This window comes from Macadamia integrifolia, chromosome 9 (genome assembly GCF_013358625.1).
Source record: "Macadamia integrifolia cultivar HAES 741 chromosome 9, SCU_Mint_v3, whole genome shotgun sequence".
Lineage (NCBI taxonomy): Eukaryota > Viridiplantae > Streptophyta > Magnoliopsida > Proteales > Proteaceae > Macadamia > Macadamia integrifolia.
This window is the reverse complement of record NC_056565.1, coordinates 26,915,123-26,932,698: the sequence shown is the minus strand read 5'-3', so window position 1 is coordinate 26,932,698 and position 17,576 is coordinate 26,915,123. Positions and strand designations below refer to the sequence as shown.

Here is a 17,576-nt window from a genome sequence, read left to right as displayed (position 1 = left end):
TACCAATCATCAGCCACAAAGCGTGTCCATTTCCAAATACAGTCCCGAAGTACACGATACGAGTAATACATTCGCCACAAGGTGTAATCCACAATTACAACTAACTCTAATACACACAATCAATGCATGAATGCAACAAACATACGACAATCATGACATCAGTATCACCTCGGTCACGTCGGATTCCGTCTCATACATACAACAAATACACGATGATCACGGTACTGGTACCACCTCGACCACACCAGATCCCGCCATATATATCCATAAACATTTCATATCAAATTAAATAAAAATGTAACATATGATAGATCATTGTCATCATGTGGACAATATAATAAACATGTATAAATCTACACATGTGAGCAGTTCTATAGTAATGAAACAATCCCAAAAATAAAGCAACCATCCCTCACCTTGTTTATCTCTATGTGTGGGGTTCAGATAAGGCCACTAATCGATCAACACAGTTCTGACTTTGGGGCACATGTGCATTACTGTCCTAGACACAAGGGCAATCATACATCAATACGTGTTTAGAACATCGGGAGGGGCCCACATAGGTTACTTCCAAAAGGTACAACAAGGTTCCCCAGTGACAGTAATGTCACCAGAACACCCACCGGAAACAGGGACTTTTCCACCAGAAATATCAATCCTATTTTCGATGGTGGTGACAGAGAGCACATAAGGCCCTGTGGTTCATCGGAAATAGCCCACCGAAAGTATGCCCAATGTTTTTGATGGCTTGCTTCTTATTGTAGTCCAGAACTGCCCAACTCAAATTGGGGCTTTCTGGCTCAGGCCCGATCACCGGGATTTGTTCCGTGGAGTTTATAGGGAATATTCCTAACATTATTCTAAGCCAATAAAATCCCAATTCCACCAAGCTGTTTGGGAGATACGTCGATCGAATGATCGAAATCGTAATTGGTCATTTGGTAAATCTTATTGTCGGAGTTCATCGGACTCGGTTTGAGCTCAGCAATAGCACCAGGGAGGTGGAACACGCATTCCTCGAGCTCAAGAGGGTTTTTGCACTAAGATTACACCCATACCTAGCTTAACCTAGGTTAAAATGAAGAGAGAGTTGTATGGGAGGTTGTACTCACCTCCGACAGGGATTTTCGGAAACGATGCGGCAACCAGGGCCAAGGTAAGTCCTTCCCTCCTTCTTCCTCTTCCTCTTCCTCTTCTTCTTCTTCTCCTTCTCTCCTTTCCTCTCCCATGTTTTCACACAATGAGAAATGAAGAAGTGAAATCCTCATTTCTAACTTATGTGTTAAGTTGGGCCTTAGGGTCCATTTGGTTGAACCCTATTTGGATCAATCGGGTTAATACGACTTTCAGAGCCCGAGAACCCGACTACTTAGGTCTGCAATGTGCACGGGGAAGATGTGGAGGATGATTTGGGATCTTTCGAGACTGCCTACGATGCGAGTGGTGGGACCCACGAGCATTGGAACCTTGACTACAGCCTATTTGGCTCACCGAAAACAGCCCACGGGATTCAGGCCCAGTGCTTCCTATTGCTTGTTTCTGATGGTCTAGACAGCTTGCTGTCTTGACTCCTTGCTGCCCTCCAAGTGGTCTCGCATGGGAAGTTACCCTTGGCCGTGTTTGTAGCCTTCCAACAATGTTGATACGTGCCGGGATTCATGTGTGGGGAGTCAGTTCACTTACCGTTTAGGATCGAAAGATACGAACCCCCTCCAGTTAGATTAGCACGCGATGCAGGAACATGAGGGGTTATCCCTCCCCCTTCTGTAATCAGCGGCCACGAGGCAAAACCCCGGCTATACTTCTAATCTCCGGTCCGAGACCTATCACAATAGTTCAAATTAGACAGAGTCAGGGCACGGGTGTAACATTAAAGGTTCTTTTATGGTAACAACTACCTAGCGTAGTTGGTGAGTTGTGGTGTGCAAAAATCCCTTGGTCACCAAGAGGTCTCAAGTTCGAACCTTATGGTTGCTATTTTTTGGAGATTTGTTTTTGGAAGATTTTCTCTCTCCTACTCATCACTTAAAGCAAGGAAAGTAGAAATCATGTAAGGGGGTTTGTGCGCAAGTTTAAAGAGAGAAAAAGAATGAAATAAAGGAGAAAAAATAAAAAAAGGAAAGAAAATAGGAAAAAATCATCGGAAATGCCTCCTACCTTTTCTCTCCTCTCTCTCTCTCTCTCCTCCACCTCACCACACAATCGACCTCAAGAGGTTGCCCATGTTTAAAGAAAAGAAAAAAAAAGAAGAGAGAAAAAAGGAAAAAAAGGCAAGAAACAAAATTCGCCCCCTACTTCCTATTTTATCTCTCTTCCCCAGTCCCCCAAACCGTTGCACTCTCTCTCCTATCCCCTATATAAGAGGATCAACCAAGCCCTAGGAGGGTGTCCCTCTCTTCCTCTCTTCTTCTAGGTTTTTAGTTGTGCTCTCTTTTTCTCTTTAGTTCTTTGCCTTAGTTTTTCATGCAATAACTTTTGTAATCTTTTTTTTTTTATTAATGCAAGTCTTTTATTTTGATTAATGCAAGCCTTTTATTTTATTGTCCAGGTTATTCATAAGTGTAATAGTTTTAATTTCTAGTTCTAGGCTTAGTTCTAGGTGACAAGAACAAGCTATGGAGCATCTCTTTCAAGTTCAGTTTTTCTCTTCTAGATTTATTTTCTCTAGTCTTAGCAATTTCAGATTTGATTTAGTTTAGATCTGTTTTTTAAGGCTGGTAGTATTTCAAATCAATCAAGTTATTTTAATTTAAGGATTGAAGTATGGAAGTTCAGGTAAGTAGGCTTCTACAGTAGTCTTCTCACCCCCCTCTCATTCCTTCTTCTTTCTACCCATCATTCTTAAATTAGGTTTTAAATTTTCAGTTTTATATTATTGCTCTCCCTTTCCCCCAAGGTTTATGGCTAGATTATGTGTTCGCTTTGCCCCTCTCTAGCCGTGGAACCATCATTTTATTTTGATTATTTATATTGCATCACTTCTCCTAAAGCCAGGTAGAAAAATCCTTGCAAGAGTACTCTCTGGTCAAGTAGGGAAGCTCATATTATTTATGGTGCATCCCTCAGGTAAGTAGAGATACCTACTTATGTGCCTCTCCCTAGCTTTTTTTTTTTTTTTATTTACTTTTCAGCACTTTTACTTTCAGTTATTGGTTTTTTAATTGCGTGGTTTGGGTATTTAAATTCCTAGATGCGAATGGTTAGGTCGTTCAATTTTTATTTCAATTCCTCGAGATGCATTGGTTAGGATGTTTTTAGATGCATTTGTATTAGGGCGGTAGTTAAAATTAGATCATAATCAATCAATCCGTACACTTACATGTTACTAAAAGAAGCTAAAAATAAAGTGGCTGCTCTCCTTGTGTTTCAACCTGTTTGCTACACTAATCCGTACCCTTGCGGTTACTTTTAAAATTCAAACAGTTGGCTACCTACCTAAAGCTATAGCTAGTGGCTCTAGATAGCACTAGAATTACGATCAAATGGTTAATCTAAAGCCACATGAGCCTAGAAACACCGCGATCATCTGGTGCTTGGGATAAGTAGATTGGCCACCAGGTCATCCAATCTTGACCTTTTGAGTATGTGGGTCGACAATCGAGTGAACGAACTTAGGTCCCTTGGCACTCGATGATTACGGATTCCTTGGCGGAATACCCCCCTCACAAGACATTCCTAATTTAGTATGCACCTTCTAAGTAAGGATTAGAGTTGTCCTAATAAGGAAAGGATTCCTAATGAGATTCCAGATCCTCACTAGGAGGAAGGAGATCGCCCAAGATACGTGGGATACCTGAAGTTTCCATAGATGGAACATCCTCCCGATTCAATCTCTTAATATGACTCTTGTTGTATACGGACTCCTACCAGCACTAAGAAGCATGCCAAATTGAGACTCTCTCCATTGCATCCATTCCTTGATTATTAATAGACAGGTAAGCCTCCCTTCATGGGGGATCAACACTTTTCTATTCTTACTGGAATTTCTATTTGCAGAGAGATCTAACTTAAGCATCGAAGAGTCCCCCGTCGGATAAGCTCGATGTTCACATTCTCATGTTTTCTCCTCTATGCAAGTTCCATATGTAGCTTAAGACTATTTCTTGTTGTAATAGGGTGGTTGGTGTCCACCGATTGGATTTGAAGAGTCAATGAAGACTCACTGGCCACCACTATCAAACGTGAATGAAGACGACGAAGTTGAAGGGGTCAACCGCTAGGTTTCAAGACCAATTTTTGGATTTAAGGGTTAAAGATGTAATAAGGGTAAATTGGTCTTTAGATTTAGGATGCTTTAGGTTATGACTTATGATATCATAAGGGTAAAATAGTCTTTTATATTTCAAACTAACGCCTCACTTAGGTGTTATGTTTCAAGGAGAAAATGTGATTTTTAAAACGTTTGCGGGGTAGGTGTAATTAGAGCAAATGGCAAGGGAGGTAAGTGTAAATTTCCGAATTTCAATCTATTTTATTGGCAACCAAGTTCACCGGTTAAATCGGACTAACCATAACCGGGACCGCTTTCGATTCGGTGCCCGGTTCGGTTTTAAAAAGAATGTTTAGGAGTTGCAGAATATCATCACTAACCCTGGAACCTCCCTTCTCTGACTGCTGTTCTTGGTTAGCTTCGTCTCATCGAAATTTGTAGCCCCCTTTCAGGCCTCTTCTTAACATTTGAATCATTCAACCATGGCCAGCACTTCGGATTCAGAATCCTCCACGGCTTCTTCTTCGAGCTCCAAAGAAACGCAGAAGCCCCAGATGGAGCCGTTAAGACTGCCAACGATCGAGGAGATCCGTGGCCAAGACATATGGAACAACTGCGCTGTTCGAAGTGTCGTTAGCGGTGTAATGGGTAATTAATTGAAACAAATAAAATGGTTTCTTTGATTGGACTCCTGAGTTTTCACAATGCTTCGAATTATATGCTTTTTAATTCTATTTGCCTGTATTATACTTGTTTATATGCTCATTGACGACTTTTCTTGTATTTAGCGATCGTAAATTTGAAATTTAGCTCCCTTAGGAGCAGGGCTTGACTTCATTTAATATGATTTTTTCTGTTTAATGGAAATTGTTGTAGGTGGTGGGCTTGGGTTTTTCATGTGATTGTTTCGTGGGTTTTTTTTGCTTACGAAAGATTGTTTCTTGTCTTTTCATTTGGAAATTTGAGAATTTGTGTCTTAGTTCTGGATTGGAATTCCTTTAAAATGGGTTTGGTCCTTAATGGAATTTTTTATTGGTGTGTGCTTGGGGTTTTCATGGGTTTGTATGATACTTGTTTATAATTATTATAAAATAACTCAGGAGGGAACTTGTTAGGTAAAATAACTAGCTTCTTTCTTCCAGATAAAATTGAAGCAATGTAATCCGCAGGCTGGATTATCATGCTCAAGCGTAGCAATATCCAAAGCATCTTGCACCTGAAAGATTGCACTTCTCTAATGCAGCACAGACCATGTACACTTGACACTACCTTGTAAGATATCCACCGCAGGCTTAAAGAGTCATAACAGACTAAAATCCTTGTGAAATTCCTTTCCGTACACAGTATCAAACCCTGAGGGATAGCGCTAAGCTCCATGCAAAAGACATATCTGTCCTCTCCTTTGTGCACGTAGGCATAGATAGGTAAACTGTTGTTACTTCTCACAAGACTGCCTTAGGAAGCTATACCCTGATTAACAGAACCATCATAGTGTAGAGCTACTCTATCCTACTTCGGATTCGCCACGATCAAGAACATGGCAATTGCATTATCCATATGACTTGAATTCCCCACTTCGCCACCAGATACCTATTTCTTCCATTCTCCATTCCTGAGAAAAGTTAGAGGCAAGACGTTCGCCTTTATGTCTCGGACAGTTAATGGCCGTGCTCTTATTCTATTGTGGAATAGACAAAAATTCTTTTCTTTCCATGAGTGAAAAATAGTAGCACAAAGTGCAAGCTTACTAATCAATCCAATGGAGTCTGTTCCACCAAACTCTTGCACTACTTCTGTAGCTTCCCTCATAAGATTATGTCCTTGGCGCTGTGAACTTTAACACATTTGTAAGACATACCCCCCAGACTTGAGAAGTTAAACTGCAGCCAAAGAAGTGGTGGTCTTTGCTTTCCATTCCTGCCCAACAAAAGCTGCCAAAGGGGGAAACATGGATAGTTATCCTTCTTAATTGTTCTGTAGTTGTCACACCCACTCACCTCAGTAGCCCAATCAACTGTGTTCGGTAAATCCCCGCAAACTGCGTGTCATTGCCGGTAATTTAATTTCCTAATTCAGTTGCATACATATCAGTCAACTATATATATATATCCTATAAAAGTACGCACTTCTATTTTTTGGCAAACTTTTCAATCTGACATAAATAACCCTCCTCTCCCTTGTGTGGAAAAAACCTCCCAATTTCCAAAAGATGTGTCCATCCATCTCCCCGCCTTTTCTCTCCTTCTATATTGTGTGGAAGACACCTCCCAAATTTGCAAAGGATATGTCCATCCATCTCCCTGCCTTTCCCTCTCCTTCGCAGGTTTGAGAGACAGTAAAAGAGAACGTGACCCTTCTCTGTGCCTCTCCATCCTGCTGCGACCTTCTACGCCAACTACCCACCACCAGGCCCCCTTGAGTTACCATCTCAATACGCCTCTTGGCCTTTAGTGCTGTGTTCAGTTTCCGACTCCTGATAAAACTATAAAATTTCAGAGATTATTACATTATTTCCACCCCCTCTTTGCCACTTTTGAATTCTAATCTCTGTATTGTTACGTGTTGTAGATAGATTTGAAGAACAAAATCTTGAATCATTAGCGGAAGAGGGTCACCCTTATCGATGATTAGGTACAGCTCTCTCTGTGGCTTTGTAGATTTGTGAGTGTCTTTTCCTGTACTCTATTTTTTTGTTTCTTGTGGCCAATATGGGTTAGAAATTTACCAACTCTATGGGGTTTACTTGCTGTGAAAGGGTTTACTTGTTTCTCATGTTTCTCCCCTAATTTTCAACCCTCCTACTACCCTTTTAAGAGCCTTAAAGTTCCACCTTCTGTTACTGGCAGTCATTATACACAACCATTTACTCCTTCCTGCTGTCATTTTCTTTCCTGCCCATGACTAAACTAGCTCATTCACCACTAAGTGTTCCCGAAGCTATAGTCTTTCCACATGCCTCTAAATTGTTGCTACCAAGCTGTGACGGAAATTCTGTTTAGGAACTTGTATTGGAAAATTCATTGAAATTCTGTTTAAAAATTTGCATTTTTGTAAATATATGTATTTTAGTACATATGGATGAGTGTTGGGAGTGATTCCATTGAAGTTTTTTCCATACGTTATTCTTTTTTTTTCCCTTTTTCGGAATCACTTTTTCTGCCAGGTTATCAAACACCAATCTACTCCCAGTAATTGCTCTGTGTGAGTAGAATCAGGATAAAATACTTATAAGTCGAAAGTACTTTTGCAGACCAGAATTATTTCAGAATGACCCATATATGTTATATGTGTTTTATGTTCTCATGTTGCATCTCTATCAACAATCAACCTAACTTAATTGATATATTTTGAAAATAAAATTTAATAGAATTAATTTAAATATGAAAAATGGTCTAAATAATTAAATTTCATTTAAATTGTACTATACATTTTTTCTATTTGCCACTTAACAAATGCCCACACGTGCATTTGCACGTGCGAATTTTCTTGTGTGTATATATATCCCTAGACATACCAGCTATACAACTTCTATGCTGAACTGTACAAACCCGCAATAGTCTGTGTACAAACTCCATTTCCATAGCCTCAGTGATGCCCCTCACTAACCCACCCTATAGGATCAAATTTAAACAATGTCTCCCTATCCAAATAAGTAAGCAAATTTCCCAAGTCACACAAGCTGTACCAATTCCAGAAATTTAGTAATTTGCATGTGGACTGCTCCCATCTTGGGCTGGCCTATGATCCCTACCAATTATGAGGAGTATAACCCTCAATTTAGGTGGAAAATTGGGACCAATTACCCCTCCTAATCTGACATGCAAATTACTTCAAGTCATATATATTTTCCAAAATTAAAATTCAGCAAGCAACATAAAAATTCAGCCGGTCATGTAGGATCTATTTCGATCTGAGACTTCTAGCAATGGGAATGGCTCAATTGAAGCTGGACAGCCCTAGGATATATGGCTGGACCTTCTTCCAACTCTAATTGGGTTCAATTTGGAAGACTTGAATGGTAAAGGGAGAGGATTGAAAGAATTTCCCAATTTCCCAATTGGTGATTTCCAGCCCATGGCCCCACTGCACGTAGACATAAAAGGTACAGTATGGATAGCATGGAAACCCCTATCCATTGGGTAAGTCTGGGGTTCATTACTGCAGGGCAGTGGGCCCCACAGAGGTAAAAATGCAATTTTTCCAGTACAGCACCACCGGTCAGCCCGTGGTGACCTGCTGGTGTCCTGCTGAACTGGCCCAGCTGTCCACCCGTTGTGTCAAACTCCCATAGGCATTATTCAATGACCTCTCACCTTTGATTCCACTGCTCATGGAAAGCTTTCCAGTACATGTGGCAGGAGGTGACTAGCAAGTGGGTTCATCCTTGGCCTCCAAGCACTCCACCACTGCCAACCAACCTTCAGAAGTGCTTCTCACTTCCATCTCATTTTCTGAACAGTAGAAATCAGAACTGTGTAAGACCAGGGTATCACGGTAGTGGCTAGTGTATCAATAAGCACAACCAAGTTGACTGTCTAGGGATATTATTTACAAACCAAACTGCATCTGCCCCAGAGACTTTAACCTTTGTTGATCTAATCTTCTCCCAAATTGACTTGGTTGTGAAGAGTTCTGAAGGTGTAGCCTTCCATATCACGAAATCTGATGCCTGCAATTTCTTGATATCCGTTAACTGTTTCCATACTTCAATAAGCTCGAGGGAGACAGGAGGGCCTTGAGACTATTCACGTTCTCGAAGAGTAGATTGCACAATTGCTGTCCTGGTGGAGCTTGCATCATAACAGATTTTATTACCAAATCTGTTGAGCAAGATATGCAATCGATCAAGCCAAGGCTGATTTTGTTTCCCATTAACCACCAGATGATGCACCATTGGTTCAACACTTCAACTTGTATTCTATACTTCAGAATTTTCACCCACAAGCACCTCTGCAAAGGCTTCACAGTCCATGCGGAGCTGTTCATTAATTATTTATGTTGGACCATGATACTTGTTTATTTGCTTATGACAGATTATTTCTAGTCTTTTCAATTGGAAATTTGACAATTGGGTCTATTAGGTCAGGGTTGAAATTCTTTTTAAATGAGTTTTGCTCTTCAATGGAAATTTTTTGTAGGTGGTGGGCTAGGTTTTTTCATGGGTATGTTTCTTGGGGCATTGGATAATCCTCTAATGCAAGACGAAATGACTGCAAGGCAACAATTCGTGTATACAGCAAAGCAGATGGGAAGGAGGAGTTTAAGTTCAGCCAAGACATTTGCAATGATGGGATTGATCTTCTCGGCTGCAGAATGTGTTGTTGAGAAGGTGAGATTAAGCTAACTTGTTAGAAAAGAAGCCAAAAACGTTTTTGCTATTAGATAGGGCTTGGATTTTTTTTTTTTTTTTTTTTTTTTTTTTTTTTTTTTTTTATCAAGGACTACTTGTGTCCAGGCACGGGCTAAGCATGACATGACGAATACTGTTGTTGCTGGGTGTGTAACTGGAGGAGCGATATCTGCAAGGGGTAACACTTCTCCCTCTATCATACTATATAGAAGAATTTGATAGAATAAATTAATGATGCATCAGGATGATAGCTAATATTGATCAGTGGTGAGTTTTTTTCATGTTAACACCCACATCTTAATGTAGAACTAGGATTGACAAGTCAACCTAATCCCACTGCTGCAGTGTACTATCAAAGAGAAACCAATAATCAAGGGCAACAGCAATATAAACAGATCAGAATGAAAGAAGAAATTGATCTGGGAATCAAGCCTATCAATTTCAGAAATAGATCAGAATAGTAAACAGATATGAAGGGGCATTTCAGGTACTGAAACAGGGTTAGAGCAACTCATAAAACATGAACAAACATTATAGGAGACGAGAGGAATCAGGTCCACACTATTGATTTCAATTCCAAGCCTGGAAAACCACTACAGGACAAAAATATGGTGATTTCTTATGTCTCACCATCCACAGGTCAGAATGACCTGAAATTTGGATCGAAGGGGACCCTAGATGGGGGTGATGGTTCGACCAAAAACTCAGTCCTAGCTGATGGCTGGTTTGCTGTAGGAAGATATGAATTGTTGCACAAGTAATTCAGGAATTTCTTGACAGAACTGAGAGAAGAACAATATTTAAATACCTGTAATGGTTGAAGCAGAATAACAACTTGAATGACTATAGAAGAAGAAGATAACGATAGACGATACGACCTTTTGGGCTTCTCACTGCAAAGAGTCACCGGATTAAAACCAGTCTATAAACTTTGATCAAACACAAAGCAATTTCTCAGTAAGAGAAGTAGCAGTAGCAGCAGCAATTTAGTTTGTAAAAATCATGGGCTTCCATGGAGCCTGACCCTTGTATTTATAGTGATAATGGCCACCCGGGGGGGGGGGAGGATAACATCCTAGCAATTTGAAGGTTTCAAAATAGGAAACCTCCCAACTGATTCTCTCTAAAACAAAAGTTTCTAAGAACTGGAAATAGAATGATAAGAATAGAATCTAACTACTAATAACTTGACTCCTAAGAAGCCTAACATAACTTAAATTTCCCCAACTGGTTCGTTGCAATGAACTGAACCAGAAAAAAAAAACCCCCAAATAACAAAATCGTATGGCTGCTGTCCAGCCCTACTCGATAGGCTGCTGAAGCCTATTCTTCCTTCTTGCATATGTCTTCAATGCTGGCATCACATCTTCAACAACAAAAAGTAATGTCTGGAAAATCTTTAGCAAATGAACTGCTAATCCTTACTTTGAAGGTAACTACTAACATCTGCTATTCTCTTTATGCGTATTAGTAGTTCAATAGACTGTTTCTGGAAAATCTTTAGCAAATAAACTGCTAATCCTTACTTTGAAGGTAACTACTAACATCTGCTATTCTCTTTATGCGTATTAGTAGTTCAATAGACTGTTTCTTCATGCTTTGCAGTATAGAGGGAAATTTTGTACCCTTCTAGTAGTAGTATATTAGAGACTTGTACATTTTAAATGCATTCCAAATCTTACAATTACATTAAGGCTGAGAATGTGAACCTAAATGGGACACATTCCAAGTTTTTGAAAAACAGGCAATCATTCAGCACTGCTACTGGAAATAAGTTCTGTCACTTTGCTGGTTTGTGTAAGAAGCTTTTGACAACTTTAATAATTAGGTAAAATTAACCCAGGAGTTAGTAAAAAAAAAATACATATCTCTAGTGCTGTCTCTGTCCTTTCTGTAAACAAAGAATTCATTTGGAAAATATTAATATGCTGTACCACAGGCTAAGTGGTGTTTTAGTCACTATTTCTTATTGGTAGGCTTATGCGTCCTTAATTGCAATAGCACACATAATATCTTACAAATAAGAACTGGGGGTCACGGTTTGGGTATTCTGATGCCAACCTTGTGTTCCTTTGTTCTCCTTCTCTTCTTTTTCTCCTCCTTGACACATGCACAAGTACTGATTCCTTATTCTTGATATTGTTACATGGTAATAGAACAATAAGTAATCAGTAGTGTTATCCTTCTTCTCTATTTTGGAGACTCTTCTAGGGTTTCCTCCCTGTGGTTCACAACAACCAATGCTGCCCTGTTTGCATCCACCAATTCTAGACTCTTACCTGTTAATCCTTCTTCTCCTCAAAAAATCTACCAAGTTTCGACTCTTACCTGTTGAGGATCTTATGTTCACAGATGCTAATCTAATCCTACGCGTTTGGACTAGCTCTTTACCTTTTACGTGCACTTGTCCACGGTGTGAGAACCCTTGGCTACTTGTCACCGCATCTGTGGCACTGACAATGTGTCGTTTCTAGGGGACACCCTAGCTTACCCTTGCTCACTTTTCACTATAGCCGGTCAAAGTGTAGTGTGTTGCTTACGGGGCACGTCCTTGCATATGGTAAAATATTTAAGGTTCTAGAATCCATGTAAACAGGGTTTGGCCAATTTTATATTTTATTTTTTTGTGCCGGCTACAGTCTTGATGCACCAACCCTCTTTATCAGGGCTTGGGACCAGCAGTAAAACACTGGCGGACTTTCTCGGATGACGTGGATATATCTATTAAAGGATCAGTTTGAATTCTTATCTACTTTTAAACAATTTTATACTGAAATAAAGACAAATTTTGATATTTTTTTAAATGTTTTGACAGACAACTTGTTATCTTATCATTTGTATGCCTTCTTCAATCGTTCACAATTATTCCCCTTGTTTTATTTCTGGAGTCATTGTTTAGGTTACCACCTTGGTTGTTTGAATGCATTTCTTTTATTCATAGTTATTTTTTTCGGCCTTGAAAAATTGTGGAAAGGTGTGTTCAGAGTGTTGTATAATTGACGCATTCCTTTAAAAGGAAAATATTACAGGACTATTATACTTAGTGTAGCTGAGATGACGATGTGGCAAAACTATGAAGGATAAAGTAAGAAATTATCATATTACAATAGATTTGGGAATAGTTCCGATGCATTATAAGCTCTGAAAAAGTCATTTGAGGTGGCATGACCATGTTCAATGTTCCCTTTTGATGCTCCAATACAGAGGAGTGATTCAAGTCAGATTGAAGGAGCTAAAAGAGCCAGTGGCAGACCTAAAATGACTATGGGAGAAGTGATAAGGAAAGAAATGCATAACTTAAGCCTTTTATCAAGTATGACCTTGAACATAGCTGATTTGAGGGTAAGGATCCATAAAGCCGACCATTTAGTTGGGATACGGTTGAGTTGTAAATGACCCATATGACGTCCCAATAGTGGTGTGGAAGAGCTTAGGAATCTGTGTTTATTTTGGCAAACCAAACTGTTTAATAAAATGATGAAGGGAGGAGGGGCTTGTAGTTTCGATTTATAAAAATAAATGTGATATTCAGAGCTACAAGAACTATGGAGGTATAAAACTAATGAGTCATACTATGAATTATGGGAGAGGGTTATTGAAACACACATGAGAGAAGAAAGTACTTTTACAGAGAACCAATCTAGTTTTATGCCAGGAAGATCCACAACATAAGCTATTTACTTAGGAGACTTATGAAAAAGATTTAAAGAATGTAAGATGGATCTCTATATGTTCTTTATTGATTTAGGAAAATCTTATGATAGAGTCCTTAGAGTGTTAATTTAGCAAGTCCTAGAGAAGAGAAGTGTTCTAAGTAAATATGTGGACATAATTATATATATATATATATATATATGTATGTGTGTGTGTGTGTGTGTGTGGTGACTAGTATAAAAACTGTTGGGCTTACAATTGGGTTATATCAATGATCAACTTTATGACCTTATTTGTGTGCTCTTATCATGGATGAATTAACCAGACATTCAAGACGAGATTCCTTGGTGTGTTCTTTTTGCTGATGATATTGTTTTGGAGTATGAGACAAAAATATGGATTAACGCCAAGTTAGAGTTATTGGGATCAACCTTGGAATCAAAAGGTTTTAAGATAAGTAGAATAAAGACGGAGTATATGGTGTGTAACTTTAGTTGCACTAGGATGGATAATGAGTGGGTGAAAATTGATAAAATGGAGATTATGCAAAGTGATTATTTTAGATATTCGGGTTCAATCATAGATGAAGAAGGTGATATAACATATGATGTTTCATAGAGAATTAAAATAGGATGGATGAAGTGGAGAGGCGCATCCAGAGTGTTGTGTGATCGATATATTTCTTTAAAACTTGAAGGAAAATTTTTATATGATAGTCATATGACCGGATATGATGTATGGTGAGGAATGTTGGGTAGTTAAGAAGCAATAGATAAACTCAATGTAGCGGAGATGATGTTAAGATGGATGATTAGTAAATCTAGGAAGGATAAAGTGAGGAATGATCATATTCGAGCTTATTTGGGAGTAGCTCAGATACATGATAAGCTACGAGAAAGTCTTTAAGTGGTATGACCATGTTCAATAGAGGCCTTTGGATGCTACAGTACGGAGGAGTAATTCAATTCAGATTGAAGGAACTAAAAGAGTTAGGGGAAGACCTAAAATGACCTTATGAGAAATTAAAAAGAGAAGGGTTGATGTAGATCCACATACTGGCCTTCATTATTGAAGGAGAAAGAAGACCAGCCAGACCAGCCTGCCTTGAGCTGATCGAGCCTAGCTGGTCCTCTAAGTTTTGGACCCTATGCTGGCCACATTAGCAGCCATCGACCAGCATAGGATGCCCCCTTGATATTGCATATTTACTTTCCAGTTTGGGCTTTTAGAGGACTCCACATAAAGGCCATCGATCCAGCCCAGCTTAGCTATCCATAAAGCCCCATATTCATGCGATTTTGTCTTATAGCTGTATTCTTGTCCTTTGTGTTTGACTGGTCAAACTTAGTTTGTGCAAGTCAAGCTACCTTCTAGAATGTCCCTTATGTTTGTCTTTTATGATTTTTTAGGCTTTATGTTAGAGACTAGTTGCTAAACTATGTTAGTTTCTCTTTTATTCTAGTTTCCTGCTTGGGAAGTAGCTTCTATTTTGTAAGTTTCCACTCTCTATTTAAGAGAGGCTTCTGTACCAACTTACAAAAATAATGAATGAAAGAATTTTTTAGCCAATGCTTGCTCCAATCTCCTGAGAAAGGATGAACAACAACTAAGCTAGCTGTGGGTGAGAGGCCTAGGCTGAGGTAGCTATTATCACACCCACAACTATCCCGCACACTTGGTCCAACGGTTAGGTATGAATGTTGCGACCTAGTGGTCAAGCTGTCGAAACAGCCTCCTGATATTCTCGGGGTAAGGCTGTATAGCTTTTGCCCCCTCGGACCTCGCATATACAGGAGCCTTGTGCAATAGGTACACCCTTTTTTTTTTACAACTATCCGGCTCCATCCTTCTCTTCTTTTCTTCGTAATTTTGATTACTTGCTGTGAGAGAGTGATTTGAGTGTTATTTAAAGACTCTTGAAGGCTTGAGGCACATACACAAGTCCATCTTTAGGGCCTAGCTAAGAGTGGATTTACTAAGCTCCCTAAAGGTAAGGGTGGCCTTAAACTAGCTTCTCAGTCTCTGCTGAGCAGCCAATTGTCAGCCGCAGGGTTTCGCTTCCCTACCTAGAAAACCCTAATTCTGAGATCAAAATAGCTTCTGTGTTCTAGCACCTATAGTGACCAACTGAAGGCCATCCCTGGTGGAGTTCTGGTCTGTTTTAGGGTCATACTGGACCTGATATACCTGTCCATGGAGTATTACTTGGGGAGATCTAAGGCTGCATTCGATTCAAATATGACACCAACCCTCTTTATTTATAATAACAGAGAGAAAGTTCTATAATATTACAAGGACCATTAAACCCCTTAAGGACCTAAGGACCCATTTGGAATTTGACACTTTCTTTGATACTCATTATTACAACACTCCCCCTCAAGCTAGTGCATAGATATCACATATGCCTAACTTTCAAATAATAGAATGAAACATTTTATTACTAAAACCTTTGATTTAGATAAGTCACTTAATGGGCTTATTTTATTGCAAATAAGCCTTGGGTTGGGTTATGTATGTGTTGGGCCTTTGATCCCATGGGTTTTCTTTGTAATGGGCCACTTTAATGGACCTAAAATATGGGTAGAAAGTAGGAAAACAAGATTTAATTCATTAGTTTAGTTAGAGTCCTGTTTTGAGTCTATTTTCTTTGTTATTTCAGTTTCCTAGTCAATTTAGGTCTCCCAATTAGTTAAGGATTGGGTTAGGCCTTTTCTCTTTAATGTTTGAGTCAATTTTGAGTCTTCTATATAAGTTTGTAAGGGGTTACAACATTGAACACGAATTTATTAATGAAAAAAAAAAAAAAGATGGCTTATGCTATTGTGTTGTGGGATGCAGTTGGGTGAGATGCCCTAGGTGAGATGCCTAAATCTGAGGGGGCAATGCCCATTCACTAGTTGATGGAGGGCCAGTAGGGGTAGGGAACCTTGAGATGGGTCTCAGAGTTGCAGGGGAGGGAGAAATTGCATAAAGAAGGGGGGAGGGGAACAGTAGGGGTAGGGAACCCTGAGATGGGTCTCAGAGTTGCAGGGGAGGGAGAAATTGCATAAAGAAGGGGGGAGGGGAAGAAGAATCACACAAAGCCCTTGGGCTCTCAACACTCAAAACTCAATTCATCATTCTATTCTCTAATTACTCAATCGGTTACATAGCTTAAATAGTAAAAGAAAACCAACATTAAAAGGAAACCTAATTTAATTTGGAAACTAAATCCTAGTAGTTATCTCCTACCTAAGTTACCAAAAATTAAAATATTGCATAAAAATAAAAATCCTAAAATATCTTACTAGACAAAGACTCAATATAGGTCTGGTTCATCTCTCGTTGGATACCCAGATGGGTATGGATCGCTCCATGGGTGCGTATCTACATCAATTCCCCCGGTGTTGAGAAAAACTTGTTCACGAGTTTTGTAGAATGGGAGAATCAACACCAATCGGTCAGCATCCATCCTTGCCTGTATGAATTCACCATCAAAACCATGATCGAATGCTATGAAATCCACGATGCGAAGTTCATTCGTGAATTAGTGACTCGGGAAAATAAAATCGATTGGTTTACTGAAGAGATCAACCGATTCAAATTTTTCCACAAGTTGATCTTCAACTTCCAACGATGCCATCTCATATTCCACCATTGGTGACTCATCTTCTGGCTCGTCTACTTGTTGCTCAATGGCTAAGATCACATAGTTGAAGATATAGTGTGTTTGGGAGTTGATGTCCGTGCAATGTCGTTGAACCTCATCGAGCTTCTCTCGGATCAGTTGCATTTGTTGACGGATATCCAATAAAAGATCGAGATCCATCGACCAAATTTGTTTATTAGAATAATTATGGACCCACTATGGCAAGATAACACTTGAAGCAAAGGTAATGGCAAATTAGTAAATATATGGAATTTGTAAAGGAGGATGGCACAATTGTAAATATGGGGAATGCTATTCTAAACACAAAGGAAGGTCACGTATGAGTGGGGGGCAAACTTGGAAGTTAAAGAAAAAATTAGGACAAAAAAGGATAAAGAAGGAAGGGAGGGATATTTTGGGAAATAAGAAGAGAATTAAAGAAAGTTAACAAAGGAGGATCGTGGGGTAGGTCTACCGTCTTCTACTTGGATTCTATACTATGTGGTTACAGACAGAAAACTAGAGGCTGCGGTTTCGACCTTCTGATAGAAGAGGGGTGGAGAACCAGCGGAGTTTCAGGATGTTCGATGGTATCCCCGGCGATGGAAGAAGTCAATAGATGGGGGAACTTTGGAACAGGTATGTCTCCGTCTCTTTCTCTCTCTTCTCGTCTTCTCTTCTTCTTCTTCTTCTTCTTCTTCTTCTTCTTCTTCTTCTTCTTCTTCTTCTTCTGC

The 17,576-nt window shown here is 39.4% G+C and overlaps 1 protein-coding gene across 1 annotated transcript in view; it reads left to right on the top strand.

The window, feature by feature from the left end:
- The first annotated feature begins 4,557 nt into the window (after window positions 1–4,557).
- The window catches only part of LOC122088320 (mitochondrial import inner membrane translocase subunit TIM22-4-like), a 38,590-nt gene continuing 25,571 nt past the window's right edge, over window positions 4,558–17,576 (top strand). Inside the window, exons 1-3 of the mRNA XM_042657544.1 lie at window positions 4,558–4,858; window positions 9,349–9,539; window positions 9,666–9,738. Coding sequence (XP_042513478.1) covers window positions 4,693–4,858; window positions 9,349–9,539; window positions 9,666–9,738 — 430 coding nt within the window. The 5' untranslated portion in view covers window positions 4,558–4,692. The remainder of the gene's footprint in view (window positions 4,859–9,348; window positions 9,540–9,665; window positions 9,739–17,576) is intronic.